General features: G+C 28.2%; 1 protein-coding gene across 1 annotated transcript in view; it reads left to right on the top strand.

The window, feature by feature from the left end:
* The first annotated feature begins 334 nt into the window (after positions 1-334).
* The window catches only part of LOC142327547 (uncharacterized), a 129,385-nt gene continuing 105,637 nt past the window's right edge, over positions 335-24,082 (top strand). The window contains exon 1 of the mRNA XM_075370698.1: positions 335-597. Within this exon, the coding sequence (XP_075226813.1) occupies positions 574-597 (24 nt within the window). The 5' untranslated portion in view covers positions 335-573. The remainder of the gene's footprint in view (positions 598-24,082) is intronic.

The following is a 24,082-nucleotide window of genomic DNA, read 5'->3' as shown; positions in this document are numbered from 1 at the left end:
AGCTAGAAAAGTAAAAATGATTGTTAACATAGGTTAGAGTATTAAAAAGAGTTAGATAATGTGTATATTTATATAGTGGCGACAGTATTTACTGATCATTAAGCAAGTCAGAAAATACATATACGAGTATAGAAAACTGGTAGTAAAATATAACTTGGTTTGTTGTTACTGAATAATCTTAAAATACGACGCAACCATTTCACCACAGTTAGTTTTATATACAGAACAACTTTAAAACATAGTAGGCTATATATATATAATATTGAATAAATAATAAAATAAAATGAAATAATGGTGGTGGAAGTATAAAAAGAAACTTGTATGCGTTTGTCTCTGTTAGCCGAACTAACAGGACGTTTGTGTTCTTGTGTACCATATCTACCTCTCTAATACTCAACTGTATACAGTCAGTCTGCTTTACTGGTTTGCTACGGATAGTAGCACTACGTCACATCGTTGCCGGACAGTGTCACAACCACATTACTGCACACAGTAACAACAACATTTTACTGTAACCGTCGTCGTTGAAATTACCAACCACCTCTGCTACTGAATTTTATTCAGTGCAACAACATGGATCACCATATTTTGATATTTGTAAGTTATACTTCTACTGTTATTTTATACTAAGTCAATTTTTTACATTTTATTAATACTTGTAAACAAGATAGTTTATTATATAATATTTAAATTTAACTTTAAATATCTTTAGGTCTTTAGGAATATTTAAATTTAACTTTAAATATTCCTAAAGACCAATAGTTTAGAGATTTATGGCTTGTTGAAGAAGAGATAAATGGTACTGTTAGACCTGTATCTATTTTTTTATTCTAATTTAATACTGATTAATAATTTATTTTTTTATTATTATAATTAATACGATTGAGTGATATACATTCATCTGCCATAATGTATTTATAATATAATAACAATAAAACTTATTTAATTGAAATAACGTGCTAAAGTTAACAAAAAAAAACCTACATTAAAATAAATATTTATATTAAACTATGCCATTCATACAACGAAGTCGTAAGTAGTTTACTTTTATGAAATATCGATTTACAATACATTTTATTTTGAAAAATATATTTTAAATTGAGTAAATTTTTTAAACGATATCAAATAGAGTAGATTATTAGTGTGGTCACCAAGTAAATTTTTTAAATTTATGTTTTAAGATTAACAAAATGTTTTTATCTTAAAAAAATTGATTTTGATGGTGCTTTTTAGGTAGATTTCATAAGAAAGCTATAACCTTCGATAGAACTGCCGTAATTTTGTGCCAATCACTTTTAAATTTATACATAAAATATAACGACCCAAAATCTCGTTTAATTTCGTTATAGGGAAAAATCGAACAATGAGGGTAGAAATAGAGGGGCTTTTTCAAAAAAACAAAAAAATCACTATAACATTCCTATTAAGTAAAATATCGAATTTGTTTAAAGTTCCTACTGTTCTTTGGATAAAAGCCTAAAATTTATGTATGTCAAGTTTTTTAATATCACTAACCACTGGAGGGTGGAAAAAATGGGATTTCGAAGGCAAAAAAATCATACCCCCCTTAATAGGCACAGTATCGAATCGGTTTAAAATGGTCGTTTGTTCTCTAAACATTACCTAAAACTTTTGTCTGAAACAATTTTTGATATGACCAACCCTCACGCAAGGCATGACAAAAACTTTGCTGGAATTGTACGAAGATGGGGCATGTCATAACCTAAACATGTGAAACTTTTTTCACATGCAACCGTTGTACTGAATAAATTTAAAGTTTTTCTTACCTTTAAGGTGGAAATCTTTTTTATTCCCTACTAAGCACCGATGAAATCTACCTCATCCTTCCGGCGTGCAGAAAGGGATTTTATTATTTTGTAAAGAAAATTCTTCTAGTAGTGATGTATTGTTTTTACGGGTAATGAAGTTAAATATTTTTTTAATATAAAAAATAAACATCGTCTTCAAAGAAGATTTAAAAATAGTAAAATAAATTTTATTATTTATAATTTCTATGTTTGTTCAAAATTACACATTTACCGGTTCAGTTACATTGCAATGATAAGTCGCTAATGCCTTTAATTGTTGATGTAACTATTAATAAAAGTATTAAAACAAAAATGTTGTTCATATGAATGAAAGTTTATAATTAATACGTTTTATTTACTTTTATGTTCTTCCGCTGGATAGTGCCCTTATTTAATGTTATTAATTTATTTATTAATTATGCTTTTTAAATATTTATTATAATATCATGTTTCCGATTTATTAAAAAAAGAATTATAATAGTGAATTGTTAAAAGAAAACCGCATGATTTCTTTAATCTGTAAACGGCTGTAGGAGCTGTATAAAAAACAAATTTTATATATATATATATATATATATATATATATATATATATATGAAAATGTTCGTTTGTTCAAAATCTTAAATCTCCGAAAGTTCTTCACCGATTGCTTTGAAATTTTGAAACAACGTTGCATTCGAATACGCGCGTGTTTTTATATACCTGCTATTTATATACCTAAGATGTCACATCTGTGACAGGTAAAAAAGTGATTTTTTTTTAAAACAACACTATCTGTTGAACGTAAAAGCAACACACGCTAAACCAAATATTTTATGATTCCATTTCAGTGTTTCCGATATGTGTGTCCACCTGTAGATTAAAAAACTACTGGACCGATTTACGCACGGGGAAAAATCGGAGAATAAGAAAAATCATAAAAGGGAAAAATCGAAAAAGGTAAAAGGGAAGTTGGTAAAAAGGGAAGTAGGGGGAAAACGGGGGAAAGGAAATGGAAAGAGGAAAGGAGAAAAAAGAAAAATTTAAGAGGAAATGGGAAGCAATGGAAAAGAAATGGGAGAATGAAAGGAAAGGGGATAGAAGGGGAAATATCGGAGAAATGGAAAGGGGAAACTGGGGAAAGGGAATATGGTAAAAAATGAAAATGGGAAAAGGGAGAAGAAGGAAAAGGTTAAATTTCGTGAAGTTCCGTAATGTTCATTTTGTTTAATGTTTTATCAAACTTTCAATTGTGTTCATTTACTTCTCTAGAATAAAGAGTTACAAGTGTGGCAAATACGTATGCGTGAATTACTAGACTTGAGTATATATGTATATATATATATATATATATATATACTCAAATCTAGCAATAGCGCGAATTATTGCCGGGTCTGCTAGTATATATATATATATATATATATATATATAAAATGAGTTTATTTATAAAGAAACTCATTATAATATAATGATTGCGTAGAGTATAATCATTTAAAATGTTATATATATTTATATGTAACCTGCTATAAGCTGCAATTCACTTTCTTAGATTGCTTAATTAATTCAAGAATAAACAAGCTCCTCATGCCGAGGTTACTAAGATATGTGATGAGAAATGTAATTTACCTTTTTCGTCGTCAAGCCGAATAATATAATATTGTACACAGCAAGGGCCAGCCAGACCCACTGAAAACGTAATTGTTATTTAACCATGTAACAATATCTTCACTTTCATTAAAAACAGGGTCTAATTATAATGAACATCAACACTTTCATTGAAAGCAGCCCTGTACTACAGGTGCTGCATTTATCTCTGATGCAGGTACTGCAAGGTTGTGGTGTTTTAAATACATTACAACCATTATAAATTTATGTTCCTTTTTCTGTTCTGAAACAATGCGTTATTTACATCGCCTAGACTTATGTAGGATGATTATAAATCATAATTCGAACTACATTAATAATCTAATTTATAATTTGTAATACTTTTTCTTTTGTGTATTTTTTTTCTATTATTAGTTTCAAACTAGCCCTATAAATAAAGGTTTTCAGCTATTCAGTATAAGTTTCTATTATTTTTTGTTTACTTTGATAAATAATTTTTAATACATAATTTTGTTACCCAAACCTAAAATATTTTTTGGCATTTATTTATGAGCATTTTTTTTTATGCTTCATCACTTGATAGATTATAGAAAAAAATTTTCTGTTTGGAGAAATAGCAACTATCATGCGATGATATGATTATTTCCTACATTAATTTTTTAATATAATTTGTTTCGATTTATTAGTTAGAATTTTTAGAAATATTGATCGGAGGAATTTACAGTTCTTAATTAAATTAATCATTAACCAAAAAAAAAATTATTAAAATAGGGCTTAAGGGATTTCTAAACGAGTTTGTATACAAGCGAATGCGCACGCACGTAAATATATTTTACCTAAATTGCATTATAAAAATTCCAGGTCATTAGAAAATCTTTTTTTTGAACTTCTACTTTTCTGAATAAATTTTTATAATTTAAAGAATACAAAGAAAATTTCCTTCGATCTTATCTAAAAAAAATTCATATAGAATTATATAATAAATTTTTAATGCCTGATGAATTAATTCACTGCAAATGCTTGTACCTGGGAATATGGAAATTGAATTATTGTAGCGTATAAAAAATGCCATTCCTGACTGGATTTAAACACGGGATCTCCGTATGAAAGTCCGAAAGGATTAATGTTTACGAAGATTTTTAATCTTTATTAAATAAATTTAAAAATTATTTTTTCTAAGCCCAGAAAAAAATATTTTAATTGAAAAACTATTGTGAAGTAATTTTCATTGTATTTTAACTTACAGTTTAGAGATAAACATAAGCCATTTGTAACAAAACAAAACAAAAATTGAAGGTTTCTTAAAAAATAATTGTTTACATTGATTTTTTAGGAAGATTTTATAAGAAAGCTACGTATTGTAATGGGTACCATGATTCGACTTCCGGAAAATATCGAATTATTTTCGCGTTTCACATCCCCAGATCCCAAAACCATCGTCAGTTCAAAAGTTTATATATACATTTTTATATATATATTTCACTTGTGGACACGATAACTGCCGTAATTTTGCGCCAATCACTTTCAAATTGATACATAAAATATAACGACCCAAAATCTCAGTCGAGTTTATTAATTTGTTTAAAGTTCCTACTATTCTTTGGATAGGGGCTAAAACTTATCTAAGTAAAGTTTTTTGGTATCACACACCATTGGCCCAGGGGGTGGAAAAATGGAGTTTTGAAGACAAAAAAAATCATACCTCCCTTATCAGGCACAGTATCGAATCAGTTTAAAGTGGTCGTAAGTCCTTTAAACATTACCTTTAAAAGCTTTGTCTGAAACAGGTTTTGATATGATCAGCCCTTACGGCAAGGGATGAACAAAATGTTGCTGGAATTGTTAGAAGATGGGGCTTGTCGTATGCTAAACATGTGAAACATTTTTTCACATGCAACCATTGTCGTATTGAGTAAATTTGAAGTTTTTCTTAACATTAAGGTAGAAATATTTATATCCCCTACTTAGCACCGGTGAAATCTACCTCCGCCTTTCGACGTGCTGAAAGGGATTTTTTTACATTGGTTTTCAACGTATTGTAGATATCAACTAATTTAATTACCTTAAGAAGTAGATCGTTCTATATCTTATCGATTTATATCACAATAGTCATTCTTTAAAATCAACATAACTAAATTACTTAACATTAATAATGGTTTACTATATTTGTTTCGTTAATATGTTATCTTTATGATATCTTAATTTATTTAAATCACGTATTTGATTATTTAAAAAAATAAACTGTTTTTATTATTATTATGATCATCATCAGTATCTTTTATAATTAGATTTATTCACGAATATCTACACACATACAGAATCTATATATTTATTAAAAACACGTGCAACATTCACATCGTGTTACCTTCACCTTGTAAAATCAAATCGTTTCTAAAAATAACTAAAAATATATTTATTTATTTATTTTGGATTTAATTTAACACGTATCCTGTTTTCATTTTTATTTTTGTTTTTTTTTTTTAAGTTGTGTCAGCTATTAAGGTCATCATTATCTCTACTGCGTTTAGGTTGACTAACTCGAAATTTATCAGATCTTGGCTTCATTAGTCCATTGCGGGAATTTCGGAGTAGGTGGCCAGCAAATTAAACCGAGACAATAAAAAATATATATTAGACATTAGTAATCAAAACTATTAACTGTCTTTATTATTTCTTTTGTTATTAGACAAAATTATTGAATAAATTTAAGTTAAATTAAACATTTTTATATTAACAAATATACTTTTTTCATGATATTACTGATGTATTTTTCCGAATAGTTGATCTTAGAATACGTTAGATAATTTATTTATTTGCGGTTTATTTTTCTGTTTTTCTATCTGCCCAGTACCTTTTCATTCCTTCTGATATCTCTTTCCTTCGTCATCGATAAAGTTCAGCTCTTTGTTGTTCTTGTGTTTTGGCGCTTCTTGGAACATTTAGGTAGATTTCATTAGAAAGCTACCTATTGTTATGGGTACCATGACTTGACCTCCGGAAAATTTCGAATTATCTTCGCGTTTCATATCCCCCAGATCCCAAAACCATCGTCAGTTTAAAAGTTTATATATATACACACACACTATTTCAGTTTCTTGTGGACATGATAACTGTCGGAATTTTGCTCCAATCATTTTCAAATTGATACATAAAATATAACGACCTAAAATTTCGTTCGAGTTTGTTAATGGGTAAAATCGGACCATGCAGGTGGAAATGGGGCTTTTTGGAAAAAAAAAACAAAATACTACTATAACTTACTTATTAAGTAAAATATCGAATTCGTTTAAAGTTCCTACAATTCTTTCGATAAGGGCCTAAAACTTATCTAAATAAGGTTTTTTGATCACCAACCCTTGGCCAGGGGGTGAAAAAAATTGGGTTTCGAAGGCAAAAAATTCTTACCTTCCTTAATAAGCACAGTATCGAATCTGTCTAAAGAGTTCGTTAGTCCTCTAAACATTACGTAAAACTTTTGTCTGAAACAATTTTTGATATGAACAACCCTTTCGGTAAGGGATGACCAAAGTATTGCTGGAATTGCATTTATTTTAATCTCTCTTTTTCTGTTTACCCTCCGGAACCACTGTTAAGATATTATTACTTCAGAGAATGAATGAGGATGATACATATGAATGAGAATTAGTTGTAGTCTTTTGTCTCAGGTAGACATTCCTGAGATGTGTGGTTAATTGAAATCCAACCATCAAAGAACACAGGTATCCACGATCTAGCATTCAAATCCGTACAAAAGTAACTGAAGTTCTATCTATCCAAGTAGATTTATAATTTTTAATAATTTATTTATGATATTTATTTAATCATTATTTAAACCGTAAATTGCTTTGCAACAGAAATTCATATTAAAAAGTATTTGCTTCATATTTATAATTAGCTTAATTAATTGTTATCGCTCGTGTTTTCACTTCAAATTAATTACTAGTATTTATTAGAAATCCGATTAAGAAAATCAGTTTTATCCGTTAATCATATCACCGCTCGTTTGAACTTTTTCTAACTCCACCAGATAAGAAAACAAAGAGTCCCTCTGAACAACGCCGCCCTCCCACCACTAAGATACATATACCAAGGACGCTGTAACCCCACAATTCCTCTCATCCTTAACACGGATACAATTGGCGTCTAGCCAAAACCCCGCTGAAGAATTGATGAAGGATCAAGTGGGGTCTGTGGATTGTGAAAAAGAGACGATTTAACTGCAGAGATCGCAAAACAAGATAAACTAATGCAATTATAGAATTAAACTGTTTAATTTTTGTTTTTATATATGACACAAATATCACTAATTCTATAACAGTTTAGTCAGTTATTCATTTAAATTTAATTTTTCTGCAGTAAATAAATAAAAATTGGGAAAAACCCACTTATGTTATATTTAATAACAAAAAAAGGGTTTTTTCTTTCCCTTTCTATTCATTCGATCCCTTGCTCTAATAAAATTGATATTTTAATTTTTTTCTTTTTATTTAATCTTTTTTTATTACGGAGTTTATTTACGTGTAAAAATCAACTTTATTCTTAATTTTAAGTTTTATTCCATGAGTGGATCAGACTTAATATTGGGCAAGTGTTTTCCTCAATAAAAGTTTGTTATCTGGAATTATTTAATCTCTAATCTTTTCTTATTTTTTATTTTTTTTTGTGGAAAAAACAATTTTTTCGATCATTTGATGATTGATATTTAACATTTTTAATAAATATACAATTTTATTTATTAATAATTTAGCTATCGATTTAGATTAGAAAAAATAATGTATAAATATAAACATCGAAATAATTATTTCAAATTTTACCAACTAAAAGTTTGCGCACCAATTATCATTTAGTTTTATTTTTTTTCTCACTTCCTACTCTTTTTTCATTCTTTCTGAGTATTTATCTCTTTATTTTCCATTTTACTCTGCCTTTTTTTAAAGAAAATTTGTTCTGGAATCCTTTCATGTTTTTCATTGCCTCTCTATTTTTAATATCTTCTACGGTTATTTGTTTTTCTTTTAAATATTTAGAGGTTTCTACAAACCAATTTAGTAACTTTTTTTATTTGTTAAGCGATCGAATATTTTCTTTATTTATCTATTATTATCCATTCTATAAAGGTAGCCTCAAAATTTGAGTCTGTTCCTTTTAACTGTTTTGAAGAATTTTTCAATTTGTTCATCGGGTTGTTTTTCCAGCCTTTTTTAGGTTTTTTAGATGAGAAGAATTTCCGCAGGATTCTTCTATGGGTTCTTTTTTACTTTTTCTACTAAACCTTTACTATAGAGACATAAGCATTCAGAAGTATATGTACCTCCTGAATTTAACATAGAGTCAAAAAACAATATTTATTTAGAAGGGAAGAATAAATTTTAAGAAATCTTTTCTAAAAATATTCATATTTAGGTTAAGCATAAAAAATTTGTTTAAGTAAAGTTTTTTTTTTTCTAAATCTAATACCTCTTTCAGTAAAGGCTAAATTAAGAAAAATAAAAAATCTCAAAAAAACATTTTCAGCATTTTCACACGATACAAAATTGTAGCGTGTGAATAATTGTTACTTCATCTCATCCTCTGAAGCAATACATAACGGTGGTCCCGGAGGCCATTTAAAAAAAAAAGAAAAACACTTCTTTATGGTTATATAAATATAAAGATAATATAAGTATAATAATATGTGGATAATATAAGTAAAAATGTATAAGTATAAATTTTCAAAAAATGTTTGAAAAGTATTTAACCGAAGGATGGTAGAACAATATATTTCAATTTTAAGTTGTGGAGGTTGATATTTCGAAATAAAGTTTTTGGATTATTTATATTCGCATTCCACGTAAAATATTTGCTTTAATGAGATTTTCTCTAAAATGCGTCTGAAGAAATTGGAAATTTGATTTTTCGCGATATCCCCTCCAAGCTCTTAACGAATTTTTAAAAAAGATTAATATGATCAGCGCTCAGTATATAGAAATATTTGAGCCTAATTTGAAGAAAATCGGTTTGGTAAATCCTGAGATATAAGGCCAAAAGCAGTCTGATCCACAAGTACATACATATGGTTTTTCGGTCTAGTTGAACTACTGCAGTTTGATCCTAAAACGTAGATTTGCAAAAAACCGGATATCTATTTTAACATGATAACTACACTTTCCCTTCTAACATAGCTATTTTAGTTATATTCGCCGAAAAAGTAACTATCTTTTGTCTTATTTAGTTATGTATGTTTATTTTATTACGAGCCTGGTCAAGGCTCGCTTCGCTCTCCCGACAGTCTAGCCGGAGGGCTCCGCTAACTGGACATCCGACGTGTTCGTTATTCTCTTGGTTGTGAGAACATGAAATATTTTACAACATTAAAGAAATAAAGATTAGCCATTTTACTTCATTGTATTTCTATTTCCATGGTAAGAGAAATAAAACGAATAAAAAGGATTAATTTTTTTTTTCTACGATGAATATATGTAATATCTTAACTCTTAAGGGGGAAAAGCATCGATCTATGGCTTAAAATCTTCCTTAGGACAACAAACGGTCAGTTGGTTCTCGCGTTGCAAACAGAAAAACAAACCCGCTTCAAATTTTTGCATTTATATATATATAACATTATTATCAAATTGATATTTAGTTGTTTATTAATGTCCTTTATAATATAACTATTTTCAGTTGCTATGCATTTGATTAAATCTTTCATTTTACTTAAAATTGTATTTTTTGTAATTTTAGACATTAATTAATCATACTATTGTTATATGTAGCTAATTTTTGATGGTGAGTACCAATAATATGACGTCAATGATATTGTTTTATTAATGGTAGTTGTTTGTTAGTGGTAAGATTTTTACATACACCCAGTCAGTCTACACTCTAGCTATATGTTATAACATATATATTAGAAAAGAAAATATTAGAGAAGATATAATGAAAATAGTTATTCCATTTTCGAAAACTGCATTACATATTTTCTATCTGTTTTTAAAATGAGTTAAATATTCTTATGAAATCTATTTAGTTTTTTAATTATTAATTTATGTCGTATTCTCAATTAATTTGTTTATTGAATATTACAAAAATATCAAGCCCATGTTTATTTTATTAGTATTTATAATATTGTAACTATTATGTTTTCATGTGTTGTAAAAATATTTGATTATTCTTTTTAAAAGCGAGTCTAATTAATAAAATCTTTTTCTTGTTAATAAATAAAATTCTGATGCTAGGTTACAATCTACTAATTGTTATATATTATTTGCAAATATCAACTACTGAGCATGAATCAACAAATCCGCAAATACCAAAGGATTTTTCTTAGTATTTTTCCTTTTATTTTGCGCTTAGTTTCAAGTTTGATTTTTTTATTGTATGATAAATAACCTGTAACTGGTGTTCTCCTATTACACTAATCTATTTAAAAATAAAATAACCTAATTATTACTTCTTTACTATAATTTTAAACTCAAATACCTATTATTTATGTTAGTTTCCTTCTAATTATTTTACTATCGACCTAGATAATATCATCCTTATTCCTTGATTGATCCTTTCTAGTTATTATATTAACCTTTCTACTGCCCTCAATAATTCATTTCCGAATCGTTTTTAGTAATTGTTATTAATAATTATTTTTACAACAGAACTAGGTTTACTTCATAAGAAAGCTACCTATTTGTAATCCGTACTATAATTCGAGTTCCGGAAAATTTCTACATATCTTCGCATTTCACATCCTCCGGACCCCAAAAACACCGTTAGCTCAAAATTGTATATATATATATATATATATATATGTGGACACGATAACTGCCGTAATTTTGCGCCAATCACTTTAAAATTGTTTCTTAAAAATAATTCGTCCCAGAATATTAAACGAGTTTGTTAACGGCTAAAATCGGACCATAGTGGTGGGAGGACTTTTTCGAAAAAATAAAATATCACTATAACTTTCTGGTTAAGTAAAATATCGAATTAGTTTAAAGTTCCTACTATTCTTCGGATAAGAGCCCAAATCTTATCTAAGTAAAGATTTTGGTATCGCCCACCATTGGCCTAGGGGGTGGAAAAAATTGGGTTTCGAAGACAAAAAAGAATTATACCTTCCTTAATAGGCTCACTATCTAATCGATTTAAAGTGGTTGTTAGTCCTCTAAAAATTACGTTAAACTTTTGTCTAAAACAATTTTTGATATGACCAACCCTTACGGCATGGGATGACCAAAGTTTTGTTGTAATTGTAAGATGGGACTGTATGCTAAACATGTGAAACTTTTTTCACATGTAACCATAGTCGTATTGAATAAATTGGAAGTTTTTCTTAACTTTAAGGTGGAAATCTTTTTTACCCTCTACTTAGCACTGGTGAAATCTACTTCCGCCTACCGGCGTGCCGAAAGGAATTTTTTTTTTATATATAAACTTTCTCATACTTGTAAAATCAGTTTTTACTTTTCATAATGTTCCTCAATTATGGAACACTCACCACTCTGTTATATACAGTAATCTAAATTTAACATTTAAAAAAAAAATCCGGTATAATGTCAGTTTCCAGTTAGCCCATTTTATAAACTTCTATGATTAATTTTATGGAAATCTACTTATTCCAATTTGAAGGGAAAAATATAAATAAAATTTAAATAAATTGAAATCTGATTATAATATTATCTTAATAAAAAAATTGTTGAAAGAATTCATCCCCGTCAGACTTATAAGAAATTTTCTGTAGCATTTACATATTTAAAATATGCTTAACCACAAATAAAAATAGTAGGTCATTAAAGCCAGTAAAACTTGTTAATAGATTAAAACAATTCGATTACTTGCTATATACTTATACATATTATATTAATATTCTATGTATGTTAAGTTATATAACCACAAAAGTTGTAAGTAACTTGATTTGAGTGACAACCTACTCTCCTAAGTTACATAGTTATTTTTAAGAAATACAAGCTTTCATGCCCAGGTTTACTGGGGAATGAAGTATAAAGTAGTTTCCTGTTGCTTTTTTTTCCAAAATGTACGGGGTTTCATATAAGTATTCCTAGCCTATTATAATTGTGTAGTTAAATTTTTTAGTGTATGAAAAATGCCATTCCTGGTTGGAACTATCTCGAAAGAAATTCTCGAAAGAAGGGAAAATACTCAACCATATGTATTATAATAATATTGTATAATAATAATCATATCTGTTTTTTCAAAGCCACCTTTGAACCTCTTTCTTAGCCGAAACATTTATGTATTGTTTACTTCACCTCGGTAGAATTTGAATTTAGTGTTTTAATTAACAAAATTAAAGAAGATTAATAAATAGATTTAACAAGTTTTTTGAGGCTAGGCTTCCTTCTAAATCTATTTATTTTTTGCGACCTATATTAAATGACGTAACCGGTTGCAGATGACCAGATATATATTATTAGTCACTTCCGAAAATTACGTACTCTCCGTTAAAAATAACAGGCATTTCATGTCATGGTTATTTGGGAAACCGAGGAGTGAAATGTACAACTTGAGCTCTCCAAGTTGTACATTTTTAGTGTTCATCAAAGGAATTATTTGTATATTGAACATGATTACTCTGAGAGAAAGCAACTCTAACTAGTACGTCATATACCTTAGTTGCTTTACATGATCACAGACGTAAGAAAGACTAGGAAAAAAAGTGTAAAGAAATAAATTTATGGGGCCTTTTCTATTTTAAAACAGTGCCTTATATAAAAACTATCTCAGCTCAGCAGCGAAGGATTTAATTACTTAGGAAATTTTTCAACAATAAAAATCATTATATAAAGTAGTATCTGACAAAACAGTAGATAATTCATAATTTCGGTTTATTACATTTTTCCTCATTTTAATCAATTAAATTTCTATCTCTTTATGAAATATTGAACAGAAATTCAAAAAGTTATAATTAAATAATAAAAAATACTTTAATAGATTGGAATTAATATTTTTAAATCATAAAAATTATTCTAAAAAAGCTGGAAAAATTGTTGCTGAATAATATTTGTAACTATTATGTTTTCATGTGTTGTAAAAATATTTGATTATTCTTTTTAAAAGCCAGTCTAATTAATAAACCTTTTTTCTTGTTAATAAATAAAATTCTGATGCTAGGTTACAATCTACTAATTGTTATATATTATTTGTAAATATCAACTACTGAGCAAGAACGAACAAATCCGAAAATACCAAAGGATTTTTCTTAGTATTTTTCCTTTTATTTTGCGCTTAGTTTCAGAGTTGATTTTTTTATTGTATGACAAACAACCTGTAACTGGTGTTCTCCTATTACACTAATCTATTTAAAAATAAAATAACCTAATTAGAGCCTAAAATCTTACCTTAACCCCCTCCCGTGATACATCCTTTTAAACTTAACATATTTGTAATTATTTATATTCGTACTGCTTTTATTTACTATAAGAAAATTAATCAAAAGTAACTTTTTATCATTTTTAAAATAGTAAAAAGTTGTAAAAATTGGCTATAAAAAATTATTATCAAAATCTTACGTTTGAGTCGTCATTTATAAAATTATATTATGGTATACATGAAAATTATAAAGGGATAGTCAACCCAAATGTTAAATAAAAAAGAATAATTTTTTTTTTCATTTATTTATTCTTTGAAATCTGCTTTTTAAGGTGATATAATTATTTTTTCTATATTGTAACTCTAAATATTAAAAAAAATATATATATATTTTTTAGGTTGTTGCTAGATGAAATCTCTTGTTTTTAAACAAAAAATTTGTCTATTTTTGTAAATTATTTTTCGTGTTTCAATAGTGATAAGCAGTTAGGATTAAATCGTATTTTTTTATTTTAGTACAATTTTTTCCCACCTGATAGTAGCACTATTCTTTGAGCAGTACTGTTATTTGTTTGTGTCTTCCACTTTTGTTTACAGCTTAATATATCGACAAATACTTTTGTATTTGTGACGTAAATTATTTACATAGTATCATTAATTACAGTTTTTTATTTCACCTTGTGTAGTTATTTTGGATAAATAAGGTTCAGTTTTTAAAATATTCTTCACACGTGATTGTAGTATTTAGGTTATTTATTTGGTCGTAGGTTATGTATACATTCGTTTGCTTTTCTTTTTTTTGTTACAATTTTTATTTGATTAGCTTATTAGTGTATAAAGTAAATTTATAATATGGTACCGACAAAACGAGTACTTCACAAAAACAAAATGTAAAAATCAAAAATTCAAATTACGAACGAAAAACGTTTGGCAAAAAATATAGTTGAGCTGGTAGATCCTGAGATTCAAGACAATGAACCAAAGGCTGGCCCTTCTCATGTAAGTACAGGTGATATTAGCATAGAAATTGTTAGTATACGGTTATCTGATTTTCAAAAATCAGAAATTCATAATGTTGACCTGAATTCCTCAATTAATTGTATACGAAAAATCTTTTTTACATTTTCCGTAAACTTTTTTCCAAGATTTTAAAACGCTAGGAACGTTATAACTAAACTTGTATGCATGATATTTTGATGAATTTTTTTTAAATTGAACATAAATTCTGGGTCTGCAATGTGTAGAGAGGTTATCTTAAAATAATTCACATGAAATTAAATAAAATATTACGGAAACGTTATCATTTTTGATCACTTTAGTAAAAAAGTATTTTTTTTTTTTGATTTAGTGAAAACAGGCAAACAAAAACTATCTCTACACATCAGAGCAGAACTTCCTGTTTATTTTGGTTAAAAGAATTAGGTTTCTAAGATAAATCATATCTGAGATACAGCATTTATCGTAAATGCCAATTATTTATCCCCACTCACAAGTTTAGGAGGATAAAAATCCTCCTAAACTAATATATATGACTAATAACTAATATTAAATGAAGAATTTAAAAAAATTCTTCATTTAAAATCCATCATTTATAAACATTCCATATATTTGTAAATCAAATACGGATGTGAATTTTTGTAGCATAATTTCCATTTAGATACTAGTTCATTTTCAGACCAGAACATCAAAAGAATCCCAAAAAATAAATTGGGTTTACTAACCCCTCAAGTAAAGAATATTTCAAAAAAACAATTTAGTTGTGTTCAATGCAGCCACTTGTTTTTAACTAAAATTTCGTATTTAGTAATTAATTTTTGGATTTAAAGATGTATCTCCTATGCTTTTGAATATAAGTAAATATTACTTAATAATTCATATTATTAAAGAAAAATATTAAAATAACGTTTTGTTTAATTAATTAACTGAAACGTTAAAAAAAAATATTTATGTGTTAACATTTTTACAGGTATTCAGTACTTTTTACGAGTTTAAAAAAAAAGGTTTTCAATTAGACCAGTATTTCCGATGATATTATTCTTTGTTATGCTAAAAAATATGTATAAATACAAATTTCATAGTTGTCTACTTATTTCAAGATGAATAAATAAGCCGGCCTCCGTGGCGCGAGTGTTAGCATCTTGGCCTTTCATCCGAGGTCCCGGGTTCGAATCCTGGTCAGGCATGGCATATTCACAGGCTAGAAAAATTGTCATCATCTGAAGCAATATCTAACGGTGGTCCTGGAGGTTAAAAAAAATTACGATGAATAAATTCTCTATCTACCAAAACCATTATTTCCTTAGAAAATTAATAAAACTCAGTCCAGCAAATGGACAAGCCTGTCTTTTTCTCTACTGCATCCATATATTTCTTGTACAAATATTCAAGTTTAAATTTAATTTTTTTTCAAATAGGTTTATAATATAATGGAAAATAAAAAGTTATTCAACTTTTTATGGAGATCAACATTTTATACTTTCCAAAAGAAAATAACCGTTCAATATTATGTACGTATAATCTTAAATATTTTACGAAATATATAATCAACCCTAAAATTCTATAGCTATTTTATATCTACATAAAACCCAATAAAACATTAGTTATTGATGAAACAACAAAAGTTAATTTAATATCGCAATAAATAACAATTATTAAAAAAACTTTTTAAAAATTTATGTTATTAAATGAAAGATAGTAATTACTCATAACCATGGCCTATTCTTCATAATTTAGCTTCTTATTTAATATAAACATTAAAAAAAAATCATTACATACATAATATTAGGTTGATAGAGGTTAAATTTCAGCTTCAGTTTTAACTTCACCACATCTTGTCATTTCTCCTTTATAATCTTATTGCACATAACGGAATGTAGGTTAATAATCAAACTAGAGACAAGGCAAACTGGTTCAGTATACTTTTATATGTTTATACCTTTAAAGTAAAAAAAGGTGTGTGTATGTGTATTTTGTTTTTAGTCTATAGTCACTATATGTGTATTAAGATCTCGTCCAGTGACTTGTTTAATAACGTAGAATAAATGTAGCTGAGTAAAAGGGTGTGGTACATTTTACATTCCATAAAGCAAGAATAATCAGCTAAAACTGAAATTTTATGTATATATATATATATATATATATATATATATATATATAAAATTATATAACCCTAAAAAAAGACAAACAATTAACTTTTATTGTATATGGCAAGTATTAGTATAATAATTAAAATTAAAACAATTCATTAACAGTTTTAATTTTAGTAGAACAACAATAATTATAAGTAAAAGTAAAAGTTAATCTTTTTGTTGTTTTTAATAAGATTTAGTTAGTCTGTATGAAAGTTATTTTTATCGTATTTAAGTTAATATGCATTCTACTGTTATTATTTAATAACGGGATTGTATTTGTCTATGTTACATGATCCAAATCATTACTTCCGTCTAAGACTTCTTTTATGCACGGCGTTCGTGACGCCGTACACCCTACCGGTGACATGAAAAATGTTGTATTCTACTTGTACACATGTTAAATTTATGTTCTTTTTTATGGAAAAGCGGCAGTGATATTTACCGTTGCATTCTAAAAACAAGGTGTAGTTTTCTAGAGAACATCGAACGCTTGAAGTCTTCTAAGTACATTATGGTGAACACGTCTTCACAAATCAGCTGATTTGGAAGTCGGGAGTTACAGCGTTCACGTCCTAGTAAAGGCAGTTACGTATATACGGATTTGAATACTAGATCGTGGACACTGGTGTTCTTTGGTGGTTGGGTTTCAATTAAACCGCACATCTCAGGAATGATCAAACTGAAACTGTAGAAGACTACACTTCAATTACACTATTACATATTATCCTCTGAAGTAATACTTGAACGGTAGTTCCCGGAGACTAAACAGGAAAAAAGAAAGTACATTATACTACATGCAAAATATACCGTACCATTTATCCATATGCGGCGTTTTTGTACCGGCGATAAAAAAAAAAAACGGCGGGGCAGTTAATTTTCTAGATTTCTAATCTTCTGGATCACAAAATTGTTTGACTGATTGCTTATCCCCACGTGAATCATTCTTATGGGTTTTGAGTGTTTGATATCTTTTTTCTGTGTGATATTTTAATTGGTCCTTTTATTGTTTGTTTGTTTTTACTACTAGTTCAATTAATTATTGAGTCCAAAATAAAAAATATACGTGTAAAATATTTTACGTATATATGGAAAGACAGCAAAGTAGATAAATCTTGGCTGCACATGAATGAAAGAATGTCTCCAACAAATGCAATTTTCAGCCTAGTAAAAAAACAGCAGGCAGTATTTTTTTTTCTTTAAGATAAATTATAGTAATGAAAAGAAATTGCATACGTTATCAGAAAAATTTAATGGGGAATAGAAAAGTTATGTAATTATTTTATCATCATTATGAAGCGAATTATAAGTTCAAATTTTTCGGAATAGATATATAGTGTTAATAAAATAAATTATGTTAACAACTATTAAAAAGGTTTTTACAAACCATTTTTTTTAACCTCCGGGTCCACCGTTCAGGTATTGCTTCAGAGGATGAGATGGATAACAATTTTTTTAGCGTGTGAAAAATGTCATACCTGACCAGGTTTCGAACCCGGGACCTCCGGATGAAAGACCGAGACGCTACCACTCGCGCCACTGAGGCCGGCTTTTACAAACCATTACATTTGAAAGTCGGTTCGGTGAATAGGAAACAGCAATAATGGAATGTTTATGTACGAATAAATAATTTCTTTTTATATTTCAAAGTTTCTATTTTAAATTATCATTTATTCCCTCTCCTTTAGATAAAGTATAATTCATTTATTAATATTTTTTCCATTTTAATTTTGTGAATCTGTGATCAAAGCTAAATTAAATTATATTAAATTGAATACATAATATGTTTTTTCCTATCAGTCAGTTTTACATATTATTGAAAAATTATAGATCCACATTAAACTTTGTATACGGCTAGCACCTTTGCATAAAAGGATATATAAAATTGTAAAATAATAGGCATCTTGATCAATTTTGGACCTTATACCGTATTTAAGGTATGCAATGATAATTAATCTACTTCCTGGTTTCGTTCATTTTATATATTTATTAAAAAGAAAATTGTACGTGCAAAATAATACGTTACAGTTAATTATTATAATTATTTACACTTCGTAAACTATTGTTTCTGAAAGTAGTGAGGGTTATATATACAATGTACTGATACCGATTAATAATTATCTCAAGTGGGTTTACTTGTGTACTTATAAAATTATCTTTGTATTTTTAACATTGAACTAAATACATATTATAACACGTAATTAATAAATCATTTTAAAAATAATAAACCAATTAATAATAACAAAATGTAATGTATTATATGTAATTAAACGTTCCAGAATATTCAATGCCACTGCATATAATCATCCGACAGTAATAAAGAGTATACGATATTTTGGCCAAGGACTTGTTAGTTGCATTTAATAAATGAACCTTAAACAAGGTCGACTATTAAATGAGTATTGGGTCGGTAGTAATTATTATTATTTTCATGTTCCAGGTTAACGGGAAACTGTTTTTTTTTTTTTACGTGACAAAACTACTTCCTTTTTGTAAACAATCTGTTCATATATGAAGCCGGATACAAAACATAAATGATTATCTATATAAATGCTGAGTGTAAGCAATTATTATTTTTTTAAAGTCATCGGTCATTATTTGATTCGATATTATTTTCTATTCCTTTACGTTGTGCTTTAATCTTATAACCTCAAAGTATGTACGACGTCCTACATCCTCAATTGTGTATTTATTATTTTCTAATCTTTATCTGAGCTATTATAAAATTTAATTTTGGTTATTTATCTAATTTGTAAACTCTGTTATTTCAGATTATATAAATTTCAGTGGTGTAAAGCAGCCGTACTTGAACGTTATCCACTCATGTGAATTACAAATCAGTAGCGTACCACTGAATTAATTGATATGTAATATATCATTAAGACAGTTATAAAGTTATATCGCAGAATGGAATAGAAAAAAAAAATTATAATCTTTTCTAAAAGTTTCTATTTATTAAAAAATATCATTTATTACAGTTTTTTTTTTAATTATTACAAACTAGCGATTCCTGTCGCGGCTTCGCTCGCAAAATACATAATCAGAATTTTAACGCGAGTACAAAAATTAATTTCTCAACGCCAAGCTTATTTTATTTTTTTAATTACAAAAATTGAGTAATTATTCAAAAATACGAAGTGTCGTAAAGAGAAATGAAATGTGCATGAATTGAGCAAAAAATAAATATTAAAAATTAAAATCACGACTGCCAGAAAAAACATTGCTGACAAACATTGCTCTTTAATAGAGGATAATTAAAGAACATGCGGGCGACAATTTTGTGTATAGTATTTGTAGACAGTATAATTTGTTTTTAAATATTTTAAATTTAAAAAAAAAAAATATATATATATATATATATATATTATATATATATTTATTTATATAGCTTATGACACTCCCAGTAACGTGAGGATTCCAACACGGGGTCATACATCTTTCTTTCTTTTTCCTGTTTAGCCTCCGGTAACTACCGTTTAGATAATTCTTCAGACGATGAATAAAGATGATATATGTATGAGTGTAAATGAAGTGTAGTCTTGTACAGTCTCAGGTCGATCATTCCTGAGATGTGTGGTTAATTGAAGAAATCCAACCACCAAAGAACACCGGTATCCACGATCTCGTATTCAAATCCGTGTAAAAATAACTGGCTTTACTAGGACTTGAATTCTGGAACTCTCGACTTCCAAATCAGCTGATTTGGGAAGACGCGTTCACCACTAGACCAACCCGATGGGTTGGGGTCATACATCTAAATCGGTTCAGCTGTTGAGGTGCTGCGGTGGAACAAATATACATACCGTACATACACGCTAAATATATTTCATTCCTTTTCGGGCAGTCGTATAAAAAAAAGATAGATAGCGGTCAGACTCGCTTCGCTCGCCCTTCCCGTCTAGCCAGGCGGCTTTGTCCCCAGACCCCTGTGTTCATTAAACTCATGCTTGTGAGAATTAAACCCTGTTGAATTTATAGAATCTATTAATATATTGTAATTTCTTCAAAGCAAGAATGTGGTCAGTACAGGACCTGAAACTTTGATCTGAAGAATGCTGGTTTCTAAATAGTCGGTCTTCATCCTATAAATAGTTGCTCTAGCTAGTTACCCGTCCTTCGCAAGGGCAAAACTGTATTTTTCCGATTCTTAGCGTTACTCGACAAACACCATTAGGAGATGTATTTTGTTTCTTTTTTAAAATTTATTTGTTTTTTAGTCAAGTTACCGGAAGCAGGTGCAGCCAGTCGCGTCACAAACAGTGGGACTGGCGGTGTGAAGCGTGAGCCACCGCGATGTACATCATCGCAACTCTTAAAAAATTGAATTCCAAAAAAACCCGAAAATGGTTTTTATATATTTAGCTGAAAGTATTTTTAAGCCCAAATTTAATGAATATCTCGTTTAGTAAAGTTGGGAATGGAAAAAATTTGCAATTATTGTTCAAATTTTTTTTACCTTTTTTCACTCTTTTCGAATTTCGAAACATCTAGAAATTGGTTTTTAGGTATTCTGTTGACGATTAGACACACCAAACATTAAGCCGATATCTTCATTTGTTACCAAGAAATTGAAAAAAAACATGTTACTTCGTTTTAACCATTTAAACCCGGAATTTCAACCTTTCTTAGTGTGCACTTACACTGTAAGAAAAATATTTACATAAATTTTCATCAATTTATCTTCAGCAGTTTTTGCGTGCGTTTATTATGAGATAATCAGGACAAGTTGTTTTATATATCCGGAGTTTTTAATCATTTTTATAAAAAAATTTACTTATTTTAAAAAAATATATTAAATTTTACTTTTACATACATTACTGATTACAATATTCTCGAAGACTAAAAACTCGATCGGAACATGATGTTGCATACTTGAAACAAGTGAAGAAATATCTGGTTTAGTTGTACTTAATTTTAAGCGCAATTTTGGACGAAGGCTCAATTTATTACAAAATTTATTTTTTACTATCACTATAACAGAATATCCATTCTTACAAAGGTACGTGGTAGAAAATGGAGTTAAAAATAATGATTTTATGGACAGCGATGGCTATTCATTTTTAACCTCTAGGCAAAATTCAGGTAACTATAATTTAGTAAATTATATTTTCAAATTTCTATCGCCAAATAGTTGTATGGAAGATTCTGTTTCGTTGTTAGTTTGGATTAGTATTAGTTTTGAAGTAGTATTACAATTTGACCGGGGATTCCCCTCGTCATTGTTGTGTTTTTTTACCTGTAAAACAGTAAATTTGTTTTTGTTGTATGTAACAATATTAAATAATAGGTTTACACAATATTTCTTTTATCAAGGTTAACGCTTCGATTTTTCCAGTCGATTGTATTTTTGTTGTTCTTTTTTTACTCATGTTACATTTACGCTTCATTGATATCAGCTAACGGTCAGATATAGCGATGGAATAAACTACATAACAAGGTTCATTTACTTTACCACCACTACTTGTATTACGATTTTATATTATAAAAAAAAAATTTATAAGCTAGAGCTTTAGTAATAAGTTTTTTTTGCTTGATAAAAGAATTTATTAATTAACCACAAAAGCTTTGAAAAGCTTGAACGTGGGAAAATGGAAGTTGAGTTTTGTACCGTATGAAAAATGCTCTGCTTGACCCGATTCCAATCTGGGAATTCTTGGATGAAAAGCCGTAATGCTACCATTTTGCCTCGGAGATCGGCTTTAATATACCACTTTAATAATATATTCTAGTTCTAATCTAATAATACAAACCAAATTTATTTTGTTACTAAAATGAATAATCATTATAATAATCAATCAATTTTTGAACAAATTCTTATAATTTATATTAAAACATCGGATTTTATAATTTTTGTATACAGGCACGTAGCTAGGATTTTTTTTCGGGGGCTAATGGGTTGATGATGATGATAAAATAATAATTATAATAATGAAAATCATTTTATTTAGAAACGGTTTTTTGTACTTTACTGCATATGAAAAATACAGAACAGATGCTTAGATTTAATAATTATTTACTACGCAATTAAGAATCAGCTTTATAACTTTTTTCATAATCCACATTTATACTTCTCACTCACACATTTACACTCCAATAAAAGTTATCAATTATTAGAAAGCTAGTCGTCGATTTCTCTTTCTTGCCATATCTAAAACTTCATCAGGATTAACATTAATATATCTATGCGTGATAAAGAAACTAACGAACTTAATCTTCAATCCTCCGACTTGTTACACGCAATCGTTTTAACTTTTCATTGTGGAGAACGAGGGTTCATTAGTACATGTTGATTCCGGAAAGAGTCGTTAAAACTTGCAAGAAATAATGGATATTCGGCAATACTCTTTATTACAGTGATCCAATACTTCAATCTCTTCTAGATCACATTTTAAATTTAATGACTTTATCTCCTCGCACCAAACAAAATTCTCTGCTTGGAGGACATATTCACAACATTAATTATCATAATACATCGTTACGAATTTTGGTTCATCCACTTTTCCAGGACCGACCAGCTGAACCTGGCAAAAAACTTGAAAATATTTTGAAGATTCTTGGAACGCCGTCTAGCTGCCTACGCATATATTTGGAATGCGATAAGCAAGTTTTGCATATCTGGCTTGCGGGAAATCCCCGGTAATCAATTATTTTTATTCGTATTGCGTCAGAGTGAGCGCGGTACTCACAAACGACGTTTCTCTTGTAGAGTCGAGTAACGGCGGGTTAAGGTATGTAGAAGGGGATTAATGACTAAGGAGATGAAAATGCAATTTTCATTTTATAAAAATGTGTATATGTAATTTAATAGGTGTACAAAGAAGTCATGTGGTGTCACATCAAATTTTTTCAATTTTATTTTATTGATCAACTGTCGTCTTAAAATTCATTCGTTATATTTTTTAAATAGGACATCATCTTAGTGAAAAATTTTCAATTTTTATTACAACAGGTAGAAAATAAACATTAATTTTTTTTATAAATGGTCCAGAGTATTTTAATAAAATAAAGTTTTATAATAATTTATTATATTACTTTAATATTGGATTGTATTTTTGTTTTTATTGATGTAATATCTCCTTTAGAATCTTATTTTATTATTTTTCTTTTAATAAAAAAAAAATAAGTAAGGTATTAACATAAGATTAAATTTTATATTTTATTTCTGTGTAAAATTAAATTTTAAATTATGTTTAAATACCAATAAAGTCTAACAACATTGTTGCTAGCATTTTTATTAAACTATATAAAAATTTCTTTGAG

This window comes from Lycorma delicatula, chromosome 7 (assembly GCF_047948215.1).
Source record: "Lycorma delicatula isolate Av1 chromosome 7, ASM4794821v1, whole genome shotgun sequence".
Taxonomy (NCBI): Eukaryota; Metazoa; Arthropoda; class Insecta; order Hemiptera; family Fulgoridae; genus Lycorma; species Lycorma delicatula.
The sequence above is the reverse complement of the archived record's forward strand: the minus strand, read 5'-3'. Positions and strand labels throughout refer to the sequence as shown.